This window comes from Canis lupus, chromosome 3 (genome assembly GCF_003254725.2).
Source record: "Canis lupus dingo isolate Sandy chromosome 3, ASM325472v2, whole genome shotgun sequence".
Lineage (NCBI taxonomy): Eukaryota > Metazoa > Chordata > Mammalia > Carnivora > Canidae > Canis > Canis lupus.
In genome coordinates this window covers 58,655,195-58,668,403 of record NC_064245.1, presented here as the reverse complement: position 1 = coordinate 58,668,403, position 13,209 = coordinate 58,655,195, and the positions used below count along the sequence as shown (strand labels likewise).

At 51.0% G+C, this 13,209-nt stretch overlaps 1 protein-coding gene across 5 annotated transcripts in view; it reads left to right on the top strand.

Annotated features, from left to right (window-relative positions):
- Window positions 1-13,209, top strand: part of PPP2R2C (protein phosphatase 2 regulatory subunit Bgamma) — a 947,578-nt gene that overhangs the window by 840,127 nt on the left and 94,242 nt on the right. Inside the window, exon 1 of one of the 5 annotated variants that reach the window (XM_035714264.2) lies at window positions 10,690-10,798. The exons of the other annotated variants lie outside the window; for them this stretch is intronic. Within the exon in view, the coding sequence (XP_035570157.1) occupies window positions 10,705-10,798 (94 nt within the window). The 5' untranslated portion in view covers window positions 10,690-10,704. Of the gene's footprint in view, window positions 1-10,689; window positions 10,799-13,209 lie in introns of those variants that run through there. 5 annotated transcript variants of the gene reach the window in all.

The following is a 13,209-nucleotide window of genomic DNA, read 5'->3' as shown; positions in this document are numbered from 1 at the left end:
GCCTGCGTGGGCCGAACGAGGCAGCCAGATAAGATGCACCCAGGAGCCATCTGTTCCCAGCCCTTGGACCAGATGGTCTGCAAGGACACCCGGGGGTGGAGTGGGGAGGGAATACATTTACTGAGCACCCAGCGCCTTCCGGAGCCTCTCTATAGCCCTATAAGCCCAGCATTGCCATTGTGATTAGACAGACCAGGAACGGGAGGCCCAGAGTGGTTGAGTCTCTGGTGAAGTTCACACAGTCAGGAAGTGGTGGGGTGAGATTTGAACCCAGGGCTTCCTGATTCTTAGCTTATGTCCTTTCTACCAGGCTGCTGAGGTTCACCATCATGTAGCTGAATACTGCTGCAGTACTTATGGGAAACATCCATAAATAGGGAGTGATTCATGTAGAAGTAAGCCAGCTCCTCTGACGGTGCCTGACGACCCCCAGGTCCCAGGGCGTCGTTGGGCTTTTGCACACCAGTTTGGACTGCTTCCTGCAGCAGTGTTGGACAGCCAGGATGGAAGGTTTGGGGTGGAGGGCACCCCATGTGTGTCATGAGATACCCATTGCCTATAAAAACCTTTCTAATAAAATCACTGGAAGATGGAGAAGCCAGAGTCACTTCTGAGAAATGATGCTAACAGTATTAGGGTTGATTAGGCTGGTGTGTGTGCAAAATTAGTCCTGCCAGGTGGCTGCTGGGCTGTCTTACCAGGTCCTTACCAGAGCAAGGGAGAGGGAAGGGGCTTCATCTCTTCTGGAACTTTAAAAAACTGGGGCCACGGGAGGGCTCTATTTTCCATGATGCTAAGGAGACAGGATTCCCCCAAAGTGTGGGAATGGGTGGTGGACGGTGAGGAGCCTGCAGGGAGGCAGTCAAGCACACTAATTCAGGACATGTGCTTTAGAGCCCAGCAGACTCAAGGTCAGGTCCTCTGTGTGGCCCTGGGCAAGTCATGCAAGTTCTCTGAGGCTCAATTTCCACAGCTGCAATAGGGAAAATATAGGTGTCTTTCTTCAGTGAATTCTGAGGACCCAGAACTCATTATGGAGAACACTGGAGTCAGCCTTGCAGCTATTCCATGCATTCAAAGCCTGATTCCTCTTATTGGCTGTGTGGCCCAGAGTTAGTTACTTAACCACTCTGTGCCTAGTTTCATCTGTAAAACAGGGATGACAGGGATGATAAAAGGGGACTCAATCCTGCTCTAGGATTATTGGAAGCTTAAATGATTTAATCCATAAAGAAACTTTGTGAGTCCCTGAGACACAGAAAGTGCTGTTTGTCTTGGTGGCTTTGATTACCACCATGGTCAGCATCATTATCACCATGTCGCCCAACCCCTTGGCACCAGGCCGTTTGTGGTGTGCAATGAGGCCTGTTGCCACCTGAAACTAAACTGAACTGAATGGTCAGCAGAGCATCATGATCATGGCTTGGCGGCCCCAGGGGCTGAAGCAGGTGGCTGAGGGCACTTTTTGCTTCCCCATGTGAGTTTTGGAGTGTCCAAGTAGGTTGGTCCTGAGCCCAGACCTCTGTCCACTCGCCCACCTTCCTGCCAAGAGCAAGCAGGAGCTGATCCTCCCCCTCCTGGGCAGGAGAATCATCTGCAGCCCCTGGCTGGGAGGGACATGGGCCTTCTGCTGGTGTGGCAGATGGCGGGGAGTAGCAGCCCAGGTGCTGGGAATGGACGCTGGACATGGCATGCTGGACAGTCTGGTGGCTTCCTTGCCCTGGGGCCGCCCAAGCCGCTGGCATTTTCATTGCATGCTACGACACCACATGTCACAGCTTTCTGAATCACATCAGAATATGACAGCCCGAGATCAGCAGCTCAAGGAACAGGATGAATCGGGGAGTGAGGTGGTCATCTTGGCCAACTGGCTTCTCCTACCAGCAGTCCATGTTTGACTCAGATGGGCTCTGGGCTGGGTCTCACCCAGGTGGCCAGGTGTGAGATGTGGGTGGGGGGTGGGGGAGGTGGGCGGAGCTACTGCCCGGCAGGTGTTTAGTTGCCACAGCAGGGTGGCCGGAGGAGGGTCTGTGATCCTGAGCTGCCCATGAAGACACAAGACACGGGATCTGGGTCCTTGCGCAGAGACACATGGTGCCTGGGGGAGCCATCGGCTCATGTGTGTGAGGGTCATTCCCTCTACTTGTACAACACTACCCCTTTATTACTTACTCAGTTGACCTCCGAGGTCCCTCTGCTTCTCACGGGGATGGCCAGTAGGGCAGCAGAGGCCCAGGCTGAGGAACAGAGGTCTAGGTGAGGGCGAAGAGCCTGGACATAGGTGTACCGACTGGTAACCCTGTTGCAGGGGGTGATGCCGAGGCCGATAGCCTGGAGGGCTCTCAGGAGGAGGTCACAGCTGAACACAGGCAGGGCAGAAGCCAAGCGTGCATGGGGAGACTGCAGTCTACCCAGTAAGGCAGAACTGTAGAACAGGGTGGGAATCGGGGGCTGTGGGTTGTGGAGGCCCGTGGGACAGGCTGAGGACGCTGGATTTTCCTGGCACCTGGTGGGAGTGGCAAAGGCATTGAGCTGAGGAGGGAGAGACCAGAGCTGTGTTGGGAAGGCCACTGTGGCATCAGTGAGGGAGGAGATTGGGGGAGGGGCCGTGGCTGATGTTGTCAGGCCTCTGCCATGCCCCCTCAGAGCCCTGTACCTATTTTGTGCATGAGGTCCACCAAAGTGCTTTCTTTTACAAGAGCCTGCAGCTGGGTCTCCATCAGGCTGCTGGAGCTCCCCTTGTCCATGCCCTGGGGTGGGGCTCAAGGATCCTGGGCATCTGTGTCCTCTGAGGGCCAGCAGTGACTAGCAGGTGCCATGGTACAAATACCCTGGCCCCTTGCTCCTGATCGGGACACCATGCGGGGTGACCTACACTGTCCCCAGAGTTCCCTTCAGGTTTGAGCCAGGGTGTCCTCCTTAAGCCTTTTCTTGGCCTCACTGCCCTCTTGGTCTCCTTTCCTGCCCTGGTCCCATTCTCTGCACTCTTCCTGGTTTTTCCTGGGAACATGCACCAATCATTTCTGCTCAGAACCTGCCTCAGAGTCCACGTCTGGACCCAGCCTAATACAGGGCAGCAAAGAAGCTGAGGTCCTCATGCAAAAAGATGTTCAGGGGAAATACAATGAGACAGGACCCAGGCAGTGGCTGTCAGCTCAGCCAGGAGGCTCGGAGGCAAAGGCGGATGGGGAAGGAGGTGCTGAGGCCTGAGCGGAACGGGAAGCTGAAGTCAGCACCATGGACAGCACAGGGATGGGTGGGGTGGGGTGGGAGTGGACACCTGGGTTCTTTACCTTGTGTCTCCCCATTGGCTGGGCCTCGAGGACCACAATGGAGTCTTTAAAAATTGGGCATTTCACCTCCAGCCTCTTTGGCCACTGCTGAAAACCAGGCCATCCTCTGATCGGTGCCATTGTGCTGAGGGGCTTGGGCCTCCCTTAAAAAATTGCTAGTCTGCTCCCTCCACACCCACCCTGCAAATCCTTGGCCCCAGGGGACAGAATCTGGTAGGACTTTGGATTTCCCAGTTTCTGCTTTCCTGTGCATAGGATTGGAATTCTGCCTTGAGCTTGCTGAGACATGGGACGGATTGTTGTTCACTGGTATGAAGGTAGATAGATACACTTTCCTGAGGACTTCCCAGAAAATGAATGGGTGAAGCCTTTGTTCACTGGTCCATCTATCCACCCATCTAGTGTGGATGGTTTTCCCTTTCTTGACCCCATGCTGGGCACTGAGGACCTAGAGATGGCTCTGTCTCCAAGGTCATGCTTTGGGGAAGTAGTTGTGGATGGGAGGAGACAGTTGGACAAAGAGACAACTACGGTGTGTGTCATTTTGATGAGTTCTGGGAGGGAAGATGCCACAGGAACTGTGAAACCTCTATGTGCTAATGGAGGGATGGGGAACATGGCTCATTCTTTGAGCTGGTCTTAAGAGATTAGCAGAGTTTTCCAGGCAGTGAAGTGAAAGCAGAGGGCAGGCTGGGTGGCTGCGTTGGCCCCTGAAGAATGTGAAATAGCACGATGTGCATGAAGAATGGTAAATAGCTGCGTGTGGGTTAAGCTTAAGCTGGCTACGCTGGGGCTGGAAGTGTGGATTTGGTTAGCAAGGACTCCTGGGCATGTGCCAGTGCATTTGGACTTGACCCTGAAGGGATAGCCATCCAACAAAGATATTTAAGCTGGAGTGTGGTGGAGTCACATTTTCAATGTAGAAATATCTCTCTGGGTCTGGAGGGAACAGGAGATGAGGCGAGCGAGTCTGGTGGGAAGAGGGCAATGGGGAGACTTGCAGACTTTCCAGGGGAATGGAGAAGGCTGGTCCCAGTGTCTGGCTGTGAGGCTGTGACCAGAAGCACCCGCCAGCCCAAATTGTGCCTCCTTAATTGAGAAGAAAGAGAGATACTTTTCATCTCTGCTCTTCTGGGATGGAAGTGAACTATTTTGAACCCTGCCAAAGTTAGATTTCTGATGGTCTTTGTAATCTGTGTCTCATTTAGAGCACTAGAAACTGGAAAGGCAGCATAGAACGTCTTGCTGTAAATCAGTGCACATCACAAGCTATAGAGCAAGTCATCTCTGCATGAGTGCACACCCTGCATTTATAACAAATCTAATTCTTTATCTTTCTGGGCTTCAGACTGGAGTAATTAGTAATTTCTGCTGATGCTGAGAAACCAGCGCCTATGCAGGGTTAATGGAAAGAAAGTTTATTTGAACTGCTTCTGCTGTTGAATGGACGTCGCTGTGGGCTCTTCTGCCTGGTTGTAGAGGGGAAACATCTCATTTATTTCATTCTTGCCTTTTCCATAAATAGGTGTGGCAATAATAGTAACAAACATGATTTCCTGAGTTCTTCCCACATCCCTAGCACTGCTGAGAGATTCAGCATGAAAGGATCCTCTGTCCAGATGTCTTCTGCCTTCTGTGTTCTGAGGTCCTGGGATTGATCTCAGGCTTTTCCTGGGAACATGCTGTAATCACTTCTGCGTGTTCCCACCCCAATCTGGTCCTCGCATTGATCTTGTGTTTGCTCTGTGCCCATGCTATGTCGGGTTTCTACCCTGTAAACCACTGTGGGTCAGGGACCACTTCTGCACTGTGCATGTTATTATTAGCTTAATATTTTTCTTTAAAAACCGGCCCTCTACCATCAATGGAAAACCAGCAAATCAGGCCAAAAGTGAAAAGTGAAAAGTAAAGATAAGTGTGGGTGTCTCCGCATGAGCAGGATGTATAGATTGCTGCCGAGAAACCTTTCAATCACACATTGACCCCAGGCTGGTGGGCAGAATGAGGTCAGGGCAGAGCACTGGAAATCTATGTAGCCTTGAATCAGAATACTACCAAATGCAGTAACAATCCTCTAAACATCTGGCACAGTTAAATGTGCTGGGTGGGTGGGTGGCTCAGGGTCCTGGAATCAAGCTCCATGTCAGGCACCCCACTCAGCAAGGAGCCTGCTTCTCCCTCTCCCTCTGCCCCTTCGCCTACTCATGCATGTGCTCTCTCTCTTTCTTTCTCTCTGTCTCTCAAATAAATAAATAAAATCTAAAAAAACATGTTAAATTCCTAATAAATATTGGAGCAATTATATAATTTGCTCTTGCAAAACAAGGTGAAGGTTGTTTGATGTACAGGCGGAGACAAGTCCCCGTACAGAAGAGAGACCTGCCCACCAAACCCTTCCAGACTGAGCCAAGAGGAAGGAGCAAGCCTATTGGCACAGTTTCCCGTGCGGTCTCCCTTGGCGTCTTGCTGTGCTGAGCTCTGAGAGGTTTTTGTGTTCAGCTGCTTCCACCGGCTGGCACAAAACATTCTCCCACCAAGAAAAATCGTGCCTGGGCCAATCCAACTTTCCTGTTACCCTGACATCATCCTCCTGTTTGCGAATCACACGTGAGCCACTGGGCTTTGCAACCCAACTGACTTGTGGGATGGTAAGCTGTGTTGTCAAGCATGCGCTGGGGACGCCGTAGTGGGGCTGGGACCAGGACTGTTCATCCAGCACCTATGATGACAAAGGGCAGGAAGGAGAGGTTTTCTGTGCTCTTATTTGCCTTCCAGAAGACCTGATAAAGCTGTAGTTAAGCCAACAGCAGTGCTTCTTGGGGCTTGGTCCAGACTGAGAGGAGGGGAACTAGCTCAAACATTTATATCCCCTCCCTCACCAGGGTCCATAGTTGTTATGTGAGAAAATCTGCTTAAGGAGTCAGGAATCGGCAGCTCACTCACGCAGGGCAGTGGGGAGGAGGATGGTGCTTGATCGAGGCCCAGGGGTGTTGTGAGGATTCCATGAACTATGGTATGGAGGGACAGACAGCAGAGGTGGCTGTGGCATTGCAGTGCCATTGAGGTTGCAAAGATACGCTCTTGCAGCTGAACTCCACTGCCTGTCATTTCTGCAGGAAGCTACTGTGCGTGTCTTTGTGCACCAAGTTCCTACGCCTGTTTCTGAGACCTTCCAAGTACATTTCAGTGAACACAGGAGACAGATGGCAAGAGACACAGCTCTCTCTACCCTCCCTCTTTGCCTCATTGGAGGCAAAGCCTCAGCTTTGAAGATGGGACCCTCTCAGGTTTATAATGACAGAGTCCTGGGTGAAAGGACATTGATAAGAGCTCCATTCCTGGCTTCTCTGGCTGTGGTCAAGCCAAGTTCCTCTCTGGGATCTCATTCTCCATCTTTAAAAGGAAGGGGTTGGGATGCCTGGGTGGTTTAGTGGTTGCATCTGCCTTTAGTTCAGAGCATGATCCCGGGGTCCTAGGATCAAGTCCTGCATTGGGCTCCCTACAGGGAGCCTGCTTCTCCCTCTGCCTGTGTCTGCCTCTGTGTCTCTCATGAATAAATAAACAAAAATCTTTTTAAAAAATAAAAAATAAATAAAAGGAAAGGGTTGTACCAGATGGCTACAAGACCTTTCCAGCCCTCATGTCTCAGATTCCCCTGTTGCCAGCAGGTCAGATGATGGCTTAAGCCAGAAGTGTGATTTCCCTTTGAGCAACTCCAGTTATGTCTCCTGATGGCCATGTTCACCTAGCACTCTACCAACGTTTTTGAGGAAATGGAGCAAGAGGCTTGTCCTTTACTTTGGTGACCATTAAACCTGCATGTCCAAAGAAGCCAGGGAGGTTGGGCACACCTAAAGAGACACAGCATGTGTATGATGCTGGGAGTGGCATGGGGACACTCCATGCAGGCATCAGGGAGTGGTGTGGGGAGTGTGCTGTGCTGGCAAGCGTAGCCATGGTGGACTCGAGGGTGGCCAGCTTGTACAATTTCTGAGAAGAAATCAGAAATTCAGGTTTGCATGTCAAATCTGGCAAATTTCCAAATGTTCATTGAGAGGCTTTCAAACATTATTTGGGCCAAAGCACATGTGCGGGTCAGGGTTCCAGGGGACAGCTTGGGCATTTGAGATCTCTACATTATAGTCCACATCAGGAGCTGGTAAACTATGTCCCACAGACCAAATTTGGACTGCCATTTGTTTTTGTAAATGAAGTTTGGGTGGAGTGTAGCGATTGTCAGACAGTGAGGCCTGCAATGCCTAAAATGTTTCCTCTCTGGTCCTTTACAGAAAAAGAGTGCCAACCCCTGAGGGGGTCATTGTGGGGCAGGGAAAACATTCTGGATTTGGAACCAGAATGACCTGAGTACAAAGCCTGGCTTGGAGAATTCCAGCTTTAAAACGACAGGGTAAAGACAGTATTTCCACCCCCCTTTTGTTTCCTCTGGAAGTTATCCTGAAGCAACAAGTAGAACAATGGAGATTTCATTGTGACATCTGGGACCCCATGTGTGGGGAAGGTTAGCAAGGGTCAGAAGTGGGTGCAGGAAGCCTCCAGAGGGAGAGAAGATGCTCGGGGCTGCAGAGCTCAGATGGAGCAGGGAAGCCGAATTCTCCACACCGTGGAGCAGCAGAAATGATGCCTTCCTGGCATGGAGCCCTCCCAGTCTAGTTTTATATAAAGGAAAACAGGGAAGTGTGGGTTGAACACAGTCTCAACTGGACTTACCACATTTTCCAGAAGCTTTCTCTGGGGAGGCAGGGTGGGGGAAAAAGAGGTTCTGTGTGGGGTGCATGCTTGTGGCCTCTGACCTTTGCCTGGAAAACAGTAAAGGCTGATAGAGCTGCCCAGTATCATGAGAACTGTCTCACTTTTGGGGCTGGATCTTGTATGAATGTGTGGCTTGAGAAGAACCCACCTCATGCAAAGATGAGTCATAGTCACTAAGAACCAGCACAGACTCCATACAAAATTACTCTGAAAAACCAGGAAAGTAAGAGATGAAGAATGTCCACGAGGAAGAAGTTGCCACAAAGCTGAGGACAATTTCAGCTGTGCAGAATGTCTTGGAAGGAGAGGCACATGAGGTGGCCACACCTGTAAAATGGAAGTGCGATGTTGGGGTGCAAGAACTCAGGAGATGTGGCAACATGGTAGGGCCCTGTGAAGCAGATGGACCGAAAAATAGACCCTTCCGAGAGGGCAAGTCCACCATGGAGTTACCCCAGCCGGAAATACAGAGACACACTGGGAGATGCAGCAGGCGGGACTGGGAAAAGCCAGACAGGTGCATATACATCAAGGAGGAGAAAGGCAGGTGACACAGGAGACAGAGAGGATCCAACATACACTTAACGGGTCCATGAATGTGGGAATGGAAAGGATTAAGTAAACCAGAATTTCAAGGAAACTTTCTAAACATGAGAAGGTTTGAAATTGTGGATCAAAAGGAAGTGTAGTGAGTGAGTAAGAGGAAAGACACACTGGGGAGAATTACAGTGAAGATGAGGTACCATTTTTGTCCATCATAGAGCTGAGGATCTGATGGCTGATCATGCAGGTGCCAGTGAGAGTGTAGGGGAGGCAGGAATGAGGGAATGATCTCAGTGCTGGACTCAGGAAGCCCACTTCTGACCACTGCTTTCTAAAGACACTCCAATGAGTGAGGACTGACACTGATCCATGGATGCATCGTACAGTTGCTGGCAACACCAAAGGGTAGGGGTATATAGCCATCATTAGGGGACTGGCCAGGCAAATTATCCCAGAGTCTGGTGATGCTCCACGATGGAAAGTGTGAGGCAGCCGTAGGCACCCTGATGTGGGCTGATGTCTAAGATGTTTTAGGTGAAATGGGCAAGTGCAGAGTAGTGGGCAATCTGGGATACCATGGATTAGGAAAGTGAGACATGTTGTCATTGCTTTCTATATGATATTTCTGGCCGGATGATAGCTTAAAACTTAACAGAGGTCGCCACAAAGCAGGAGAGCAGGTGAGGAGGGAGAAGCATGTGAGGGAGGCTCGTTGTCACTGTTGGCTTTGTTGTACATTTGCATGATCAGAGCTTAGAAATGTTATGACCAGAAGTCCTAGAGTCTGCAGAGTCCAAATGCTGGCTGGGCCACCTACCATCTGCGTGGCCTCTGTGGGTCTCAGATGTGTACAGTGGAGTTAAGGGTAGTACCTGCCTGCTGTGGTCCAAAATGCATATGTGGGATCCTAACCCCTAAGAGGGTGGTATTAGGAGGTGAGGCCTTTGGGAAGGTGATGAGGTCATGTGGGCAGAGCCTTCATGTTAGGAATACTGTCTCAGAAAGAGACCCCAGAGAGCTAGCTTGTCTCTTCGACCATGTGGACTCATAGTAAAAGACAGCTGAGGATGTGGGTGCTCAGCGCAGACCAAATCTGCTGGTGCCTTGGCCTTGGACTTCCCCTTCCCAGACTCTAGAGTGTGAGAAATAATTGTTGTTCATAAGCCACCCAGTCTATGGTATTTTGTTGTAGCAGCTGGAGTGGCTGGGTATTACCATGTAAGGTTGTTGAGGATTAACTGACGTAATTCAAGTGCAATGACTAGGCAAACCATAAGAAGTACGGGAAAATTAGCGCTACGATTACTGTGTCCGTGACTGAACAAGTAGGGCCTGGATTCGGAGCCCGTGTGCCTCTCAGCCCAGCATTGGATCAGCCACAGCCAGAAAGGAAGAGGTCTGGTGCTGGGTGCCCAGCAGGGACAACCTGTCCATCCTGGGCGACACGGGGAGGCTTCTCAGGGCTCGCCATCCTGCTGGGTCACAACGAGTAGATGGGGAAATGAGACCGTCCCCTTTCATAACCCCTCAGATGTGCCAAGCTCTTTAGGTCTCACAACGCCAGCACCAGGCAGAGGTCAGATGGAGATGCAGAGATGCGCGTGCACTGCCATCAGAAGCAAAGATGAGAGCAAGCTCCTGGGAGGGGATTTGCTAACGTCGAGACATGGGAAAGCTACCCCCACCTCTGGTCCAGCTCTCCCCTTCCCTGGGGTATTGGGACAGAAAAACTCTTCAGCTCTGCCCAACGAGAACCATTCACCGATCTTCTCAAATCCAAAAGCTCCAAAAAGATTTTTTTGTAACTTGTTTGGCAGCAAAACCTGACTTAAATTGATGTCTCAAGTTGATTTCTAGTCTCTGTTTATCCCTTCAGTGTGAATTTTCGTATGTTTTGCTACGGAAATAGAAACGTGTTTCAGCATGGGGCACTGGTCCAGATCGGAGCTCCTGGCGGGGTGTGTAGTCTGTGGAAGGCAGGGCTGGGACCTCCTCTGACTTACGCTCACTCACTGCCACCCACCCCTTCCAGTTGCTGGAGCACGGCTCCGAGTGGGCAAGCATGGAAAGGGAGCTGGAGACCAGGTTGAGGGCGTGGATGGAGGGGAGAGCCGAGAGCAGATGGCTGGAGAAGTGTCAGTGGGAGCTGGCCGAGCCTCACCCTGAGACCACACAGCTGGAAAGTGTCCGAGGTAGGCTTCAGATCTTGAGAATCCAGGCTCTAAGGGATGGCTTTCCCAGAAGCTGACACCCTTGTCCCCCACACCTGAGACAAGACAGGTGTGCAAGCGATTAAGGAAGTACTCCCAGGGGTAACTAGCAGGGCTGTGGGGGAGCAGGGCGGGGCAGGGCAGGGTATGATTTCAGGTGAAAGAAGCTTCTGGTGATCCTAGTGCCTTGTCATCACTCGGGGTAAGGCAGCCATCACTCCTATGGGCCTGGGGCTGGGGAAAGTCATCACCACTCCCAGGCCCTCCTTGCTCTCTTTGGGTATGGGAAGGCAGCTCCAGGAGCTGGAGGGCATCTTTCCAAGAGAGTTCTAGGTGCAGATGGGCAGAAGCTAGCACACAGAGAAACCAGGGTGGGGGAGCTTGGAAACGGGAAACAGGGAATGGATGGAAGACAGTGTCCTCTGTGCAGGCTTGGCGCTCAGTCCCCTTGGGGATACAGACTGGGGAGGGCGAAGTGGTCTCACCTCTGGGTCTTCCAGGGTTCTGGCGGCCGGCTGTTCTCTCTGCCCCGCCCTCCTCTCTGCGGAGGCCCCTGGAAGTCCTGTGGCCTTGCCTTATTTTCTCCCAGGAAATGAGCCTCACTTCATCACATTCTGAAGTGGCCCAATTACTCACGAGAGCCAATTATTAAGCTTTTAGTCTTGTGAGCTGGTCACTATCTTGGTAGTAGTCTGAACTCGGCCATAGTCTGAGTATTTCCCCCAGGGAGATTGGCAGATACTACAGTAAAGCCCCCTCCTCCCTCTGTTGTTCAGCTGCTGGGTTGGGTAGGCTCACTCTGAGATTATGTGCTCGGTATAACCGCGAATGTCTGGCTGTGGGCCTTACTGCACACTGAGACTCTGAAAACCAGTTTTTCCCAGCACCCTGTGACGGGGTGAGGGGGTTGTTGTCACATAGTGGGGGGGGGGGCTCTCTCTTCCTGAACCTGTGGTTGCCTTTGGCTTTTTGCTGATACAAGGCAGGAGAAGTGGAAGAGATTTGGGAACCAGACTGCTGGCGCAGGCTGTGTGACCTCAGGTAGCTTGCTAGACGTCACTGGGCCTCGCCTTCCTTCTAGGGAATCTGAATGATCACCATGGACTTCCCAGAGTTTCAGGGGAGATCAGCGGAGACCATGCGGGTGGCAGCTGTGAAGCAGCACGCCCATCAAGGGTCTAGTTGTGGCGGACTCTCATTGATTTTGGTACTAGGCAAAATGCAGCTGATTGTGGAGAAGGAAATGGATTCATGTGGCCACTTAAGTGGACGTTCACATCCCAACTTTGGTCCAGGCCCAATTGGGAGGTGGTATGATTGGCTAGGCTCTGAGTGGCACCCTTAGCCTAGGCACCTGGGACATTCAGATGGGGGTCAGGCCCCTGTAGACGTGATATGTGACCTTGGGCAAGGCTGTCCGCCCCTCTGAGCCTGTGCCCTTATTACACCCTCTCTGCACAGACCAGTTGGAGCAGGCCATGTGCAGCAAGGACCCCCTCATCCTCAGACCTCTGGAAGCTTCCTGGGAGCCTGCCTGTACTCCTGGAGCCTTGCTTCTTGGACGTGACTGGGCATTCGTTTATCCCCTGACCGTGAACTCTGTTCTGTCAAGAATTGATGCCCATGGTGTTAGCATACAATAAAGCTTCAAGGAGCCAGTTAAATGCTATGGGACAGGTCATAAATTCAGCTTTTCATCCCTGTCAGAGCTTTCTCACTACAGAAAAAGGGAAGAAGAGAGAGCAGCACAATGTATTTGGGGTGAGCTTAATCTGGAGCAACATCCAGGACTACTAGGGCCCCTTGTGCTGGTTGTGACCATGGACTGGGGTGTAATTCTGATCAATGGGCTGGAATTCATTTTCTCTCATACTGAACTGCTTGCTTTTCGGTTTTCCTTAAATATTTGTTGATTCCTTTTTTTTTTTAAAGATTTTATTTATTCATGAGAGAGACAGAGAGAGAGGCAGAGACACAGGCAGAGGGAGAGGCAGGCTCCCTGCAGGGAACCCAATGCAGGACTCGATTCTAGGACCCCGGGATCACGACCTGAGCTAAAGACAGACGCTTAACCACTGAATCACCCAGGTGCCCCTTGTTGTTATTACTTTCATGGTTTTCCTTCTTTATGGTCTTAAATTAAAACACATCTTAGTGAGGCTTGTAGTCCTCATCATGTTTTTTTTTTTAACCATGCATGAAGGCCTGAGATTTACTATTAATTGACTGTTGATTATCTGATTTGAGCCACACATTAATTTTTTTAAGGGATGTGACAATAAGCCTAGACATGAAAATAAAGATGTGATGTTTAAGTTAGAGAAACTCAATGTCACTGTCAGAAATTCATGCTGCTTCTGCCCCGTCGTGTGGTTTAGAGCCAGGGTGGCAAG